Source organism: Melanaphis sacchari, unplaced genomic scaffold (assembly GCF_002803265.2).
Source record: "Melanaphis sacchari strain LSU unplaced genomic scaffold, SCAv2.0 Contig66_pilon_pilon, whole genome shotgun sequence".
In the NCBI taxonomy this organism is placed as follows: domain Eukaryota; kingdom Metazoa; phylum Arthropoda; class Insecta; order Hemiptera; family Aphididae; genus Melanaphis; species Melanaphis sacchari.
In genome coordinates, this window is record NW_020271477.1 from 60321 (window position 1) to 77522 (window position 17202).

Here is a 17202-nt window from a genome sequence, read left to right on the forward strand (position 1 = left end):
GTTTAAAAATGATATACTGTGAGAATTATTTTTTTTGTAAAAAAGTACATAGAATATTTAAGTTTCTTAAAAAGTTCACGAATCTAACTGATTTAGAATTGAATCAAAATAAATTTACTATACAATCAATAGCAAGATTTACATTTTCAAATTAAAATTTTATAATATTTACAAGAAAAAAAAAAAATTAAAAATGAAATAAAATTATTACAATTATAAATCTATTAAATGTATGATAACATTTATGCTTAATAATCAGCTTTATTATACATACAGAAAAACATAATACATATACATTATAACTAATAATTTAAACTGTTATTAATATCTTCAACCTTGAATGATAAAAAATTGTTTTTCATGTTCATAAAAATAGAATCATAATATGAAAAGGTTTTTGTGTAATGAAACAAATGAATACTACACATTTAATTCAAAGATCATTAAACTGTTCACTCAAATACACTCTAACTGTTCCAGAAAAGGGAACCTTAATTACTTTAGTTTTAGCATCAGGCATCATTGTATCTAGCAATTTCTCTAGAGCAGGAACTGAGAGTATATCAACGTTGTCTGATTTGTCTTTGTCTTTATCTTTTTCGGGAGCAGGCTCATCTCCGGGTCGCTGTCTGGGTTTTCTAGTCCTTAGTATAGGTATATTGTTAGTTGTTTCTTTGGTGTGAGATAATTCTAAATTATAACCAATACTATGCTGGTTTTGTTGATATTGAGTTATAAATAAGTCTGTAACACGAAGTAATTCATGAGTCAATCCCCAAACCAAGTGTGTTAATGTCTTGGAAAGTTTCTTGAGGCAGTCAATCAAGTGGCAGTTGGTAGTAGCAGACTAAAAGAAAAAATATATTAATATAAATAAATAGATGTTATAAAATTATATAATACATACTTGGCTCACATAAGCAGGAATAATCAATAGAGCTTTAATACCAAGACATTTTTCTAATTCATCTTCAACACAATTACTGAATTCTATGTTTATCAATTCCAGAATAGTGAGCTTTTCAAGACCCCTGATAACAGTAAAAACATCTTGTGCAAAACTTTCCCATTTACCACAGCAATTTTCTAATCTCAATGATTTCAAATTGACAAATCTTTTTAGTGACAATGCAAAATCACTTGGTAGGCAATCACAATCACCAATTTCCAAAAACTCTATGTTATCAGTAATAGTATCCAAACTCTGACAGATGTCGTTTGGAAATGACTTAATAGAGGTTAATGACTAAATAATAATAATAAAAAAAAAAACTATTATAATAATTTTTCAAAAATATTTAGTTATTTGCTTAACTTACAAATTTATTCAAATTTACTAAATTTCCAAATGATGGCAATGACGTTAATTTGATTCCAGTTAAACCTTTTAGTCTCAATTCAGTGAGCTTTGTCATTTGGCCTAAATAATTTAAGTTAAGGACCATAAAGTCGTTAGTATTTTTCGCTTCTTTTGTAACATTAGGATTTCTAAAAATAAAATCAATATTAAAACTCTTGAAAAAAAAAACAAAATTATTTTCTTTATTACTTAATTGAAGTAGCATTAAGTATTTCAAGTTGAGGTAACGAGTAAATAATATCTTCAACTACATGAGTAGGACATCTATACAATTCAATAAATTTTAACTTCTGTGCTCTTTTCATGGCTTTGGCAAAATTCAACCAAAAATTTTCAAATTCTTCAATTTTTACAGGTATTAACATTCGTCTAGTATCTAATGTATCAGTTCTTTGTTGATCAATAGAGTCTACAAACCTTTCCCAGTCATAGACCATAGAATTTTTTAAACGAACATTTTGCCACTAAAAACAATTGAATAAATTAGCAAAAATATCTTTAAAAATGCAATGGGTATACTTACTAAGAACTTATTCATTGCGATTATATGCCAGGCGGTACATACTCTAGAAGCTGATAAAAGCTCATTTGTTTTTAGATGTTTAAAAACGTGTCTCAAAGCTTTGACCATGTAATTGAATGATTGCATGGATGCAAAAGGAGTTGAAATTGCTCTAACTGAACCATTCATTTCAAAATTCCTGTAAAATTTGATTAAAAAAAAAACATTGATTTATAAATATTTTTTTATAGTTAAATTGTATAAAAGCATTTTTAAACATTTATGTTCTCGACCAGGCACATATAAAGACCACTAGCTTTAACATGCAAACAAAATTAGGCCTTAGAACATGTATGAAACAATAAGTAAATGACAAATAGGGGTTGAAAGGAATATAGGAAGTTGACTTTCCGCTCAAATCTGAAAACAAACATAATCAAACGATTAAAGCAGTAAAAAAACTAACATTTAACTTATACACATTCATACAAGCAAGACCAATGACCAACGCTACTGTGTGCCTGGTCCATTATTACATTCCCCCAAAAGATAGAGAAAATTAAATATAAACTTACTCATCCAAATTTTTGGGTTCTTGAATAACACAAGTCATCAAACTAGGTCCTCGTGTTTGTTTCATTTCATAAACATACTGTTCATGAAAACTACCATCAACCATTGAAGTTTTGTAAGCATTTCCTTGACATATAACAGTATTTAATAAATCAGAATCACTTTCATCACTATATTCATCTGTTTCATAATGTGGTTCTTCAATTTTAGGAGAAATTGGTGTTCTATCAATAAAGAAATTAGGCGTATCTGATGCTTGATGAACTTGTCGTATACGAATAGGTTCAACACGTAGTTGTTCTGGTTCAGTAGCACCAACAATTACAGTATGAGATGACTGTACACGTCTATTTCTTTGTCTCATAGTAGACCGACAGTTCTAAGTAAGAAATATTAATGAAAAAATGAAAAATAATAGTTTTATTGCTTAAAAAAATATAAAGAAAACTAAAAACTATTACTTACTATACATACATAACCAACAATTTTTAAATTAGCATTTAAATTGACACATGCTGGATGATAGTAGACCAGGCATTGAGCACACATTAACGTAGCAGGTTCATCACTATTGGGACACCGTATACCACAAGGAGTCTGCATGATGACTTCTCCATCTGATGTTGACAACCTAATTTTATCCATTCACGTATATGGTTTGATTGAGGAAGGATTAAATAGAAGGAAGCATAAGGATTACAACCCCTTAATTTTGCATTAAATTTATGAAGCCAAATAATAAACTAATAAGCAAAAAACTAATTAAGCAAAAAAATTAAAAATAAAGGCAATATGTTACCGTCTTTTAATGATTTTGCTATCTACATCAACATTATCAAGTTTAGGAGAAGCAAGGTTTGGTGACACACTAGATTGAATGGCTTGCCAGTCTTCAGATACATATTCAGGTGTAGATGACGATGTATTCATTAATTCTGAATTTCCTATGTAAAAATATAGATCATGAAATTTTAAATAGTATTAAAAGAAAATTAAATTAAAGCATGTATTATTTTTATATAAACATTCATATATTATTACAAAAATATTTTAAATTTTAAAACTAAAAATAAAAGATACACATGTACATATTATGATGAAATATTATAAATTATTTATATGCAAAAAAATCAGATCCAAGTTGTTTTTTTGAAGAGAATCGAGAGCATACTGACTATACTGTATTTAAATAGTATTTTATTTAAATATTTAACAGATAAATTGCTTTACATGTATATTTTGGAATTTTGCAATGAGATGCAATATTACTTGAGAAAAATCCATACTAATTTATTAACAATTGTGTGAATCAACGCTAATTTTTAAGAATCTGTTTAAATTTAAAATAAATTCTTTAAGAATAATTTACATTATTTTAAAAAGCAATGTCTGTGTATGTATAACTAAGTCTATTAAATAATAAAATTAAAATATATACTATAGACAGACAACACTAATACAATTATTAATTGCTCATTGTTTAATTTGGATTTGACTTTAGAGACTCATACTCCTATAATAGCAAGATGTGGAAAATCAGTATTTTTTCGTCCAATTGTCACCAGAGAATCAAATTAAAATATTAAGTGGTAAATAATTATACTCATTTTTAGACCATTTTTATACTTAGATATGATAACTTAATAAACTTTTATCTAGTGACATGCAATATCTCCTACCACTCTGATTATTCTTTCATTAATTTCAATTTTATAAGTTGAAGCAAAACATAGATTGAAGTATATACCTTTTAGTTAGTTCTTGATAAATCAATAGTAACTTATAATATGTGTTAAAATCAGATGTGTTTACTTAAATACAATTTAATGTTGATGTGGTATTTTATACCGCATGTCACTTATTACATATTTTTTTTAAGTACACTAATACTTTATATTTTTAAATATATTTTAAACAATGGATTCTTCTAAAATATTACATGTTGGTGATATTGACTTTTCAGATATTTATAAAAAAAAAGGCCCGAAAATTCTTACTTCAACTCTTGAGATTTTTTAGATTTAAGTGTTCAGTTTATTATTGATGCTGTGGTTCCCAGAGATGACCTTTAACAGTTTTTGATAAAATGCTACATATAGCCGGCATTAACTTTTTTGTATTATAATATGTATACAAAAATAATAACGTAATAGAGATACATATTTAAAAAAATAAGCATTTATTTTGGTCAAGGCAGAAATAGAAAGATAAGAAAATAAACAAAAACCTAATAATCTAGATTTGAAAAAAAAAATTTGACAGAAGCCAATTTTTCAATTAATGACATGAAGTAAAAAAAAAAAAAAACAGATAAAATTTGTCCACTAAAAACAAAAAGGAAAATATTTTACGTTGTCCTTTATGAGGAGATAAAAATATTATATTTTAAGATTTTTATTTTTTATTTTACATTAACAGTTAACCTTAATATGATTATTAAATTTAACTTTTTTTTAACAAAAAAATGTATATTCGGACACAACAGAATGTTCATAAATGAGTTTTATTAAGTTTTTATATTAATACATGTTAAAATAATTTTGATATTAAAGAAAATAAAAATAAAAAGTTTATTTAAAGTTTTTCATTAAACTAGATATTCTTTACCTATTCTGTTTTATATAGTGAGATGACAGTATACTCGTATATATTTTACACAAAAATTTTAAGCATAACCACAATTTTAAACGTATTAATATATCATACAACATTTTACTAGTTGCAGTACAAGAAAACCATGTCACTATTACTGTATTAAATACCTATAATAGTTTACATTTAAATAAATTTAAGGGATTCATCTATTTCATTAGTCACAGGAATTACTGTTCAGGTTCAGTAAGATAATAATAAAATATATTTATTTTTACCTTTTTTAGATCTTGATCTTGAGGTCTTTGCATTTTTAAAAACAATTTTCATTTTATTTGCTGACTTGTTGTTTTCATCATCTGACAATTCATAATCATATGGTGGCCGCTGCTGTACAGGTGTTTTAGATTTTTTAGGTCGAACAGCAACACCAACAAAAGAGTCCTCCTAAAAATATATGATAATAATTGTAAATGCTTGGTTTTCAAAGAGTTATGTGAATAAAAATATGAAAAGTACATGCATAAGAATGAGTCATAAAATTATGACTTAATATCATAAATGAGATTACTTGCATATAGTCAAGTCAGTTTTAAGTTTTTTATTACCTTAGATAATTTAGAATTTGCATCTCTGATAATTTCTTTTGATCGATCATTCATGCCAATTGGTTGTTTTAAAAAAGTAAAACTGTCTATAGTAAGAGAAGTTTTATCAGATGAGATGTCTAATTGTTCCTGAATTTCTCGCAAAGATCGAAGTTTTCGGTTATTTGGTGAATAGTAGTATACATCACCATTTCTATTTGACCGATTAATAATAGTAGATTCACCTGATGTTCTGTATACTAATTCTCGTTTCCATCCTAAAAAATATTAATCAAAAATAAAACACAAAACTATATTATTTATAATTAATTTACACACCGTGCTCAAATGGAAGTTTAAAAATAGCATCACTGATATCAACATTCATTTTTCTGCCTGTACTACGGCGCGTTCTAGTGTTAGAAGAGGTTAAGTTGAATGTTGGAGTAGAAAATTCTAAAACATTAAAAATCAATTTTTATTCATATTTAAAAAGCTTATACATATTATGAAACAAAAATCGAACATGAAATATAATAGATAATATTTGTTTATAGTATAAAATAATCTTTGGATAAAGTACTTAACATTTTTACCAAATGTTTAAATTATTATTTCTTTTGCATGATATAATTTTACAAACATTCTAACACTTTTCGAGCTATTTATAGGCATGACAATATTTGAATTATTTTACTATAAATGCAGATTATTCGCCGGATTTAAATTCACAGAGGTTTAATATAAGATCTAACCTAACTTATTTATATATATATATATATATATATATATAATATATACACACATAATTATATAAATTATAAAAATATATTAAAACATTTTTTTTATGTAGGTATTTTTAGTTAAAATATGATTACTAAATTTGTAAAAATTACAAAAATTTACCAACTAAAAGTATTTTATAATGAAAAAAATAAAATAAAATCATAATTTTTTATAACTAAGGTATGAAAATTTAATACAATGTTCATCATAAATAGTTTGTAGTTAAATTAAAAAATTATTAAAAACACATAAATACAATTATTTTTTTATAAAATATTCTTGTAAGTTAAATTTGGACAAATTAAATTATATAACTATGTAAATAATTTTATTTCAAAAACATTTATCTTAACGACTTAAATTTTTAAGTATGCTAATTCATTTTAAGATTATTATCTATTAATACTTTGAACCTTATTCACACTAATTTATCTTCACAAACAATACATTATATTGTGTTGGTATTCCTATACAAATTTGAATTGGCATTTCTGAATACCAAATGTCAATTCAAAGATAAGATTAAAATAAAAGATAAAATGTAAGACCGAGGTTTTCATAATACTTTAAGGCTTATCCGCATCTTAATAGTGTGAAACTTAGTCATAAATTACTTATTTATAATTTATATTTAAGAATTGATTAACTACAGCAGTATTTATTCAATCAAATAAAAGTAGATTAAGAATTCTAACATATCTTAATCTTTATGTCTTAATACACTTCAAAAAGTTAAGTTTAGGTGATGAATGATGAGTGTATTTAAAAAAAAAAAAGAGAATATTAAGATGTTAAAAGGAAATATCACAGTAGATACATTGAATGTGAATTATTTAAATGAATTGGGTGATTTTATCTATATCCTGATACATTTAATAAATATTTTTGTCACTCACCTAGAGGAATAAGCGATTCTGAAGATTCTAAGGCATTGCTGCGTGTGTTGTCTTTCTTTTGTCTTTTATTACTTCGAACGGTCTTATCGTTAGGTTCTGGTGATACTATAAATTGATTAAAAAATAATATATATTACATATTTATAAATGTTATAAGATATAAGAATAAAATCTTTCCAACTTACTACTTGATTTAGATTGTTTCTTTTTATTAACATGATTATTATTAACAATAGGTGGACCATCAGTTGGCTCATCTACTTCCATAGGTTCACCTGTTTCTTTACTAAGTTCCATTTTTAAAGCTAAATGTAATCAAAAAATATTTTTTTTATAAAATTTGTGATAACATTGAATTTGAAGTTGAATATATAACTAATTTAGTTATAAATAATATGTAATAAATCAAAAACTTACATTTTTTCTTATTTTCAATAATTATCAATACTTCATCATTAATATCAAATCCAACAAAATGCGCTTCTAGGTTTAAAAGATTGTTGGTTTCCTAAAAATAAACAAATAAAATTTTTTTTTAATTAATCACAAATATTGTTATAATATTCAATTAATACAATAAAAAAATTATTTTTTTATATTTATTTTATAAGCTAATGTAGACTAAATTTTACAAATTTAATAAAATTGTTTTTATATACAAATGAATCAAGTTATATTAGGTTTGGTTTAAAAGTGAAAAAGATTCATTAGGTTGACATTATTTAGTAGGGTAAGTGAATGTTAAATTAAGACCAATTATTTTCCAACATAGTTATTTAATAAGAATCAATCTGCACTAAAATAATACATACTAAATTTGTTACATTGCATTTTTGTATTTCAATTCATAATTTTTTCTTTAACAAAAAGTTTTTTTTACAGAAAAATAAAGTATATATTTAACTTACCATTAAGTTATTCATTTTTAAAAACCATAATAATAAAAAAAGAAAATGTAATAACTTAAAAATTGTTGAATAACTAAAATGGATAAGAAAAATCTTTCGATGTACAGTTGTCAGTACTCAATAAATGATAGGTAATCAGTGATACCAACATAGAACTCATTTTCTATATATTCTTAAGCAATATATTTAAAGGAATATTGAAATTTAAAAGATATAAAATGTTTAACTATATAGTAGGCATATAACAAGTGTTTTATTATATTCACAAATAAAAACAAAATGCTATACAAAATTTTAAAGATTTACTAAAACGTTAAATAAAGTTAAAAAGGTAATAAAAAATGAAGCTTAAGAGAGTAAAAATTAAACGGTATAAACTAAAACTTAAGGAATTTTATTAGGGCTTTTAAACTATTTTGTTTTATCAACTATTTTTTAACAAAAAAATGTTATTGATGATCCAACTGTATTAGCACAATAAGAGTCTATTAAATAAACCTTTCTTCTAAATATGTTTGCCACTGTCATAGTCCATTTAAGTTATTTACTTAAACTTAATAATTATTAGTATCAATAAAAATTATGTAATAAATAGTCACATAGTCTTGTTATAAGACTATGTATTTAAATTTTTATATTAAATGTATCAAATAATTTCTAGATTAACTACAAATTTGAGTTAAATCATAGAAATCCAAAAACAAAATTGTATTTTCATATAATAGCATATTTCAAGGTTTAATTTTTATTTATATGCATGTTTTTCAATATTATTGAAAAAATTAATTACTTCTAAAAAGCCTATTGGTAAATAAAATATAAAATGTATTTAGTTGTAACTGATGGAACCGTAAATCTTTGATGAAAATTTTAATATTAAAAAAAATATATTATTTTAATACTTTTATATTTATATTTTTATTAATAATTTAAACTTATTATTTTGAAAGTTTTATTTTTAAATATATATAAAATAATATTTTTGATTACCACTAAATAAAATAAAAATAAAAATGTAGTATTAAATTTTTTTGTAGGTATATTTATAAATTTTAAAAATTAAGGTCATATTTCTGTATTTTTTTAAACGCAAAAAATACATAGATATTTTGTTGATTTTTAGTGCCAAAACTTCTAGATTCTTATTAATTACTATAATATACTTAACGTAACATGTTTTATTTATCTACATATAAATAATAAAATAGAACATTAATTTTAATCTTCACAATTAAAAATAATTGAAGTTATTGAAACAAAACTACTTTACCAAGTGTCAAATAGCTTTAACATTAAACTTCATTACTGCAAAACTCAGAATTCACCATCGTTTTCAGTTATACTGAAGTACATTTGTTAGCAGAAAAAAATTGAAAAAAGGATCACTTGGTAAAGTAGTTTTATATCAACTTAATATATGTTTAAATCATACTGTCAAATTAGGTATTGTTAAAAAAATCAATGCTACATAGTATAAGTAATTATAATATTCATTAGTGATATACAAAATATCCGTTATTTACTTTTAAACCAGCAGATTTCTTTCTCTCCAAATTATCCATTGTTGGTACCTAGAATTATACAAAATTACAATATTATTAATATTTTATACTAAGCTATACAAAATAAATATAAATTTAAATGTGATTTTCTTGGAAAACTAAAACGAGTAATAAAATTAAGATATATGAGCTTAAAATAAATTATTCAACACGCAACAACCAACTTCAGAAATCTAAATTGATAAAATACGCATAAAAAACATAAAATATTCAAACAAATATGTTAAATATGGAAAAAAAAAACTCTTTAAAATTAAATTAAAAAGGTATGATTTATAAATTATTTGTTATATAATAGTAAGGATGGGTTCTTAAAAGTACAAGACATTTGAATGGTTCAAATTTTTAGAAAAATTAATACTCAACATTATATTGAATATTTAAAAATAACATTTCAAACAGTTTGAAAAATTAAGTTTAATATGAACACTAATACAAATAGCTGTATTCTAAAATATTATTATTAGTTCTAGTATTTCTCATATAGCTCTCTGGAGCCTTTCATGATTTTAAAACAAAATTTTAATTTTAATTCGTGAATATTTTAGTACAACCCTTTCAATACATGAAAGTATTTAAAAACTATTTATTTATAAAAATAATTGTCATTAACAAAATGTGGTAGAAAATTGGTGACAAAAAAATTAATATATTGTGCACGCCACAAATAACATCATATAAATATATACTTGCCATAATAAAAAGTAGAATTATTAAAAATTTGTACTGTATTGGAAAAACTGACTTCATTACTACTTTTTACATATCATTAAAGAAAAAAAATAGTTTTTTAAAATATATTTAAAGTGGAAATAAACAAAATAATGAAGTTATATGCAAATTTTTTCTAAAATTATTGTTTAATAGAACATATTAACTGAATTAGGTTGTTTTAATATTAATATAGTTACTAATGCCAGGTTAAGTAATTCATCTGATTGAATATTTAAAAACGACAACTCACACTAAATGCAATTTATTATGCTAATAGTGATAAATTAGATACTGGTATTATTTTCATATCAAATATTTCTTTCTTATAAATTATTACATTATTATTCACGTTGATAATATGATTGTAAAACGTAAAGAATACTAATCAATACCACTTTGCAAATTATGTATTAATACAGAACTAATATTTATTATTATAAATGAATTATTAAATTCTTAATCATAAAATGTTTTGATATTTAATAAGCAGTGTTTGAAAATTGATAAACTACCTTGATTAATAATTTATTCAAGCCTGTTTCACGAGATAGAATATTGCCTAGTAAATTAATAATATAGGTATTGAAAAATTACTGAAACTGTGTAACAGTTGAACATACCAAATAAAGCTGTTTATTATGTAAAGATATGAATAACTTAAAATCGTTAGGTATACTCTTATACGATATCATCACTTTACAAGGCAAAACTGTGAACACACATCGATCAATTGTATTAATTGTTCTATCAGACCCTATAATTAACTCAAACACAGCGACTCAAAAACTTTTAAATTAAATGGTTAATGGAAGTTCCACTCCAAATGCCCCCGAAGAGTTGTCATGGATACAATCATTTTTTCTACAAAAAGTACATATGCTAGACTTCATTCACCAGTGGATAAGTAACATGACGTTCCGGCGGGCATTCTGCACACAAAAGATAAGTCTTCACTCTTCAATAACAATATTCGTGTCACACGAAACATATCGTGGGTATATTATGAACATAATTTTTTAGTTATAGAACATAGTATGCCCGTATACATTACTATAATAATAATAAAAAACTACTTATAACCGCAAGTCTGCAGCTATCATGCGGATACGTACTTGTTTGCAATACAGGATGTGAAGGCAGGAAACACACGGATCACGTGTGGTAAGCAGGACAGAGTCGTCCGAAAATCGTCGTTCAAGAGACTACGAACGCCAGTTACCCGGGAAACGCGCTGCCAGTCAGATTACATGGATACGGATTTCGGTGGGACGACGAACGGAGACCTAATTACGATAACATGCGAGCAGAATTCGTATCGCGGGTGCCGTTCGAGAAACCGATAACAATATGAGAGAGGAAAACACGAGAGCACTACATTCGGTAAATATACGTCGTTAACGCGTTCGTTTGTCGATCAGTGGATCAGTGGATGTCAACAATCAACAAATAAATCGCGGGAACCGGTGATGTACGAGCGGGGAAGAGAAAAGACAAGTGGTAGTATAGTATGGTTGACGGTTGTGCTACGTGATGGCAGGGCGTCGTATGAAGATCGCGGGGATGACGCTTTTAGCAGCAGCCGAATCCTGGTTTGGTAACGAGAAGAGGTGGTCCAACCGTTTTTTTTCCACGCTATTTGAGGTTATGTAATTTTTATCGGATAATTATTCAACTAAATTCAATAATCGTTACCGCCAAACACAGAATTCATGAATGAAATATGGTACTTTGTCATAGTGATATTCACTTTTATAACAATTCAATTTTCCAAATCTAAATCATCAAGTAAACGCACACAACTCGTTTTTAACCTCAAATATGTTCCCGGCGTTCCCGCCGTTGACTAGGGTTGTTTAAAATTAACTGAAAATATTTGTCATCGCCACCAGAACGGTCGTGCGGCAGTAGGTAGTAGGTACCTACCTATACTTCATACGATTTTCAAACGTTTATACATTTTCCATTAATTACTGTTTATTCAAGACAACTGTATAAATAATTCAGGTTTATTTTTGCAATTCAAAATATATATTGGTTACTGCAGTGTCTTTTCAATACTTACGAATTACGATTAAATTTAAATGTACGAACTATGAAGTAGGCAGGGCCAAATTTACGCAAGGACAAATGGGACATTTGCACTGGGCCCACTCAAAATGGGGGCCCACCGATTTCAGGCATATACAAATTTAATTCTTCACATTTTTATCACACTTTGGGAAAACAAAATAGATTTTGATTTTGCTCGAATATTTTAGTGGGTTATAAAGTATAATGAGATTGCGACTGTAGACTTGTTGTTACTCGTTGGTAATATAATAATTGAAAAACAAAAATAACCGATAACCGTCGGCGGGTCGTTCTGTATACTGTATACAACAACCGAACAATTATAAAAATAAAAATAGTTTATTATGAAAAATTATTTATTTTTTTTATTTTACATAATATTATATAAAATATATACAATGATGCACAATGAGCATATTTGATAAGAGCTATAATAACAATTATGAAAAATAAAAATATGATATAAAATCCTACACAGTTATTATTGTAATACTATTATTATTATAAATTATTATCGTCATTCGTCGTAATATTACTATTGATGTTATTGTCTTGGGTTGTTGCGTGGTGCATCTCAGACTGAGTTTCGTGATATACGCCTGTAGTATTTAGTGTATATTTTTGTCATTTGTTTAATATTCTTAATAATTTAAAATGTCAAAAAAATATAAGAGTGGTTCAATGAAGAGAAAATTAAAGGATAAACAAGATGAAGAAACAAAAAAACTACGGGGTAGTTTAGATAAATTTACATTTAGAACAAATTCATCTACTAACGCACAATCGCTAGGTAATAAACTTTTAATAATAATGTTAAGTCATACTCTTATATTATGTACTATTACTTTTATAAATTAACACGAATTATTATATTTAACAACAGAGATGGACAATTCTGGGGCCCAAAAAAATAAATTGTACTGGGCCCGTGAATTGGTAAATCAGGCCCTGGAAGTAGGTAATGTAAAAAGAACAATAAGAACAATAAATACTGGTCTTCTGCTTTTAAATAAATTTAAAGATTAAAAAAACTATCGTGTTTAGCTAATGAACAATAGTTGTTGCAGCTAAAGTGAATTATGATCAATAAATAATTAAAATAAATGTATTCTTTTCATAATAAACATTAATTTGAATAAATTTCAATTACTTCATCATTAGCTTTATGAAAATTTAAGATTTACTTTTATTTAGAAATGGCAAATTTACAACTTATAGTTTTAAACGTTTTAGTAGGTACTTTTAGTTTTATAATTTAAAGTTAATTTATGCTTCATGTGTTAATACTGACTACTGAGCACTGGCGCCTGACATAGTGGTCATTATCATTGAAAATTACTAATTTGAAAATAAATCTAATTTAGCGTCCTCGCGAAATTTTTTTTTGGAAATCTTTGTATTTCAGTAAGTTAAGAACGATATTGCAAAAATAAATTGGTGTAAACTGTAAAGTAAATCATTAGTTTTTAAGTTACAACCTTGCGAAAATTACAATTTTTGATAGTTTGCGCGTGTGCATAACGCTCTATTTTACCGCGCTTTTATGAATTTTTTATTTTTTTTTTTTTTTTGAAACCTAGATAAATCGGGACCGGTCCAATGTGTGATCTACCGATAAACTGCTATCTACGATAAAGCGTTATAGGTAGAACGTGTGATCTACTGAAAACATATTTATATTTTACATTATAGTGCTATACCTATATAATTATCGATATGATATGGATTTTACGACTGTATTGTATTTCTAAAATACATCATTTAAACATTCCGTTACCATTTAGCGTTCATTCGTGTCATTTCGTTTGTTGGTCAATTTTTTCAATTTTTTTTTATAACTAGTTTTGTAACGATTTAAATTTTAAAATGAATTCTATTACAACAATGGGTTATTTATTTAAAAATATAATTATTGATGAATTGAAATTGAGCTCATACTCAAACAATAGAGTCGTTGTGGAAGTTAGTCAAGTCTAAGTATAATATTAAAGTTAATGGTGCATCTCCACTATTAGACCGCCAACTTAAAGAAGAATGGTGGCGGTCATGCCACCTAGTACAAACTCAAATATTTGATGATTTTTTATCAGATTTAAAAAATACTTTTGCAGTATGGACATAATATATAGTTAATAGTTAATCACACATTGGACCAACCATTTATTGGTAGATCACACATTGGACCAGCCGTTTATCAGTAGATCACACATTGGACTGGTCCCGATAAATCAATGTTTAAAAATGAGCAAAAGTAAGTTATCGGAAATCAATAGTTTTTAAGTAATTGAATTATGAAATTAGCAATACTCGATGTTTTACGTATTCCAGCATTCGTACAACGCTCTATTTCACCATATTATTGAAACTTTTCTAATTTCTGTTTAATTTAACTAATCGAAATCGGGGGACCTGAGTTGCGTCTCATGAAAAAGGTTACAAAAACTGTAATAGTTTTTTTTAATAGTTCCCATGCAAATATTTATACATTTTTTGATGTTTTAAAGATTATTAAAACCGACAGTATAATGTTAGTTAGAAGCTCGTTAATTTCTGTACTTCAATATAGGATTAACGTCGAAATAACATTTTATTTGTTGAAAATCAAGTAAAAAAGTTAAATAAAAGTAAAATAACTAAGTAAGATTTTGTAAAAAGCTTATATAATGAGTATAAACATAATTTTTGATTGAAATTTTGATTAAAACATTATTATTATTATTATTATTAATATATGTATTATATTAGGTATGGACTATATTGATTTTGATTATATCTAAGTGATTTAACGTTTATATAGTTTTTTATTTAATTTGATAATAATTTTTTGATTGATTTGTGATTATATATATAATTGTTATTTATTTATTTTTGTTAGTTTTTTAAGAACTCTAACACCTAACGCGTATTAAAATACACGAATCGTGTCTTGGATTTTTTGGAACGAAATTCGTGCATACCTTTTTTAGGAAACACAACTCATATGCTCCCGTTGAAATTAATGGTATTTTCATATCCAATTGATGTGGTTACTAGCTTGGTGCGCTCGCTTGAACCTTTAAAATCGAAAACATTTCTCGGCTTATTATTTAAAACCACTATAATTTAGAGGTCTTGCATTATGAAACAATACAAATTATAACTTATAAGTGATTAACATTGATTTTCCTTAGTTATTTTATACAATTGTAATTTATAAGTATAAATATTTTGAATTTAGTGATTGTAATTGTCTTTTAAATATAATTTAGTGGCCCCATAATTAATCCATTTAATCAACTTCTATTGAAATTCAACATTCAGTCTAGTAAAAAATCAAAGTACAACTCAACAACTCAGTAAACATATTCCTTTTTTCTCAAATGTTTTCTTGTTTAATAAGAAAAAAAATGTTAAAATAATCACCAAAAATTACATTATGATATTAATTAGTACTTTCGTGTTTCATATCATCTGGGATAATACATTGATTATTATTTATAAATATTGTATATTATTAATTAGTGTATATTTTATAGTTAAACATTTATTATAAACCTTGATTTAAAAATTAAATTTTTAACAAAAATTATAAAATTGTCATTGTTAAATATTTTTGTGAAATAATATTACTATATTAAGTATGTATAAACAAAGGAATTATTTTTCTTTTTTTTACAATTTTCATGTGTACAAATAATAGTAATAATTGGTATATTTTATATTTATAAGTAAATCATATTTTTTTTAATTTAATTTTTTTTTTTAAACTTTTGAATCAAATTAAAATATTTATTTATGTTAAAATTCTTCAATAGATGAATACATTGAGGATCATTTAGAAAAATAGATAACTTCTCCAAGACTAGTTAAACTTTCTGCTTCACTTTCAATTTCTTGAGTAGACTGTTTCAATGAAATCTATGTGAACAAAAAATAATAATAAAATATTAATATTTAATAATTCACAAAATATGGTTTACATCAACATAATAATTACAATGTCCAATTAGATAGTCTTAATATAGGGATAAAGGATACATTGAAGGGATGCAACTATTCAAAAAGAAACTCTTGATTTTAATCACATTTATAAAAAGTACCTTTTTAAAAAAATTTTTTTAAGTAATGTTGGTATATACTTAAATTCAGATTAAATTACTTACTTTGTAAAAAATAATTATTTATTTTCAAAACATCTTTATTATTATTTTAATTTTATAAAATTATATTAATAAATTTTTTGAACTTGATAAAAATATTATTATACAAAATACTTAGTTTAATTGATATTATCATTTCACTATTTCACATTTTGATTAAAATATGCTTTTCATTTTATTTAATATAATAATAGATATTTATTTTATTATATACAATTTTTTTATTTTATGTGCATTTGTGTAGACATTAAAAAACTATTTTTATAATAAGTATAATACTATAAGTCTTGAATAAAGTATAAATTATGTTACCATTTTATTAATATAGTTTTATTTTAGAAATATTCATTTTTTTAATTTAAAATTCAACATTTTATTTACATCATTTCATACAAAATTTAAATTCTGGAAAAGTGAGTACTTAAGTATGAATGGATTAAAAAGTTGGGTTGCAAAAATGTACAATTTATATGTAAATTACATTAATAATTTTGGGTACTTATTGAAATTTTA

General features: G+C 24.9%; 2 protein-coding genes across 8 annotated transcripts in view; both read right to left on the minus strand.

Moving 5' to 3' along the window:
• Positions 1-294: 294 nt before the first annotated feature.
• LOC112600685 lies at positions 295-12032 on the minus strand. 2 transcript variants are annotated; one of them, XM_025347979.1, is made up of 16 exons: positions 11593-12032; positions 9728-9775; positions 7714-7804; positions 7482-7601; positions 7297-7401; positions 5954-6070; positions 5636-5892; positions 5306-5474; positions 3235-3379; positions 2901-3066; positions 2438-2814; positions 1884-2061; positions 1550-1824; positions 1320-1488; positions 908-1246; positions 295-847 (listed from the first exon to the last, which is right to left on the minus strand). In XM_025347979.1, the coding sequence occupies exons 2-16, from the start codon at positions 9764-9766 to the stop codon at positions 434-436; spliced, it is 2961 nt and encodes a 986-aa protein (XP_025203764.1). In that variant the 5' UTR covers positions 9767-9775; positions 11593-12032; the 3' UTR covers positions 295-433. The 2 variants fall into 2 exon arrangements, with proteins under 2 accessions (XP_025203764.1, XP_025203765.1); XM_025347980.1 differs by lacking the exons at positions 2438-2814; positions 2901-3066 and having other exon boundaries at positions 298-847; positions 11593-12027.
• Positions 12033-16299: 4267 nt separating this feature from the next.
• The window catches only part of LOC112600701 (putative uncharacterized protein DDB_G0282133), an 83416-nt gene continuing 82513 nt past the window's right edge, over positions 16300-17202 (minus strand). For 4 of the 6 annotated variants that reach the window (XM_025348003.1, XM_025348002.1, XM_025348001.1 and 1 more), the window contains exon 13: positions 16301-16447. In XM_025348003.1, the coding sequence (XP_025203788.1) occupies positions 16361-16447 (87 nt within the window). In that variant the 3' untranslated portion in view covers positions 16301-16360. Of the gene's footprint in view, positions 16448-17202 lie in introns of all 6 variants that reach the window. The other 2 variants (XM_025348000.1, XM_025347999.1) reach the window with 1 other exon arrangement.

What these genes read in the sequence shown, in the direction of transcription:
- LOC112600685 (XM_025347979.1), bottom strand. Translation starts at nt 9,766, where the DNA reads ATGGATAATTTGGAGAGAAAGAAATCTGCTGGTTTAAAA. An exon ending in AGAAATCTGCTGGTTTAAAA is followed by an intron (nt 7,805 to 9,727) that starts GTAAATAACGGA and finishes GTTTATTTTTAG; the next exon opens with GAAACCAACAATCTTTTAAA. An exon ending in TTCCTGCTTATGTGAGCCAA is followed by an intron (nt 848 to 907) that starts GTATGTATTATA and finishes TTTTTCTTTTAG; the next exon opens with TCTGCTACTACCAACTGCCA.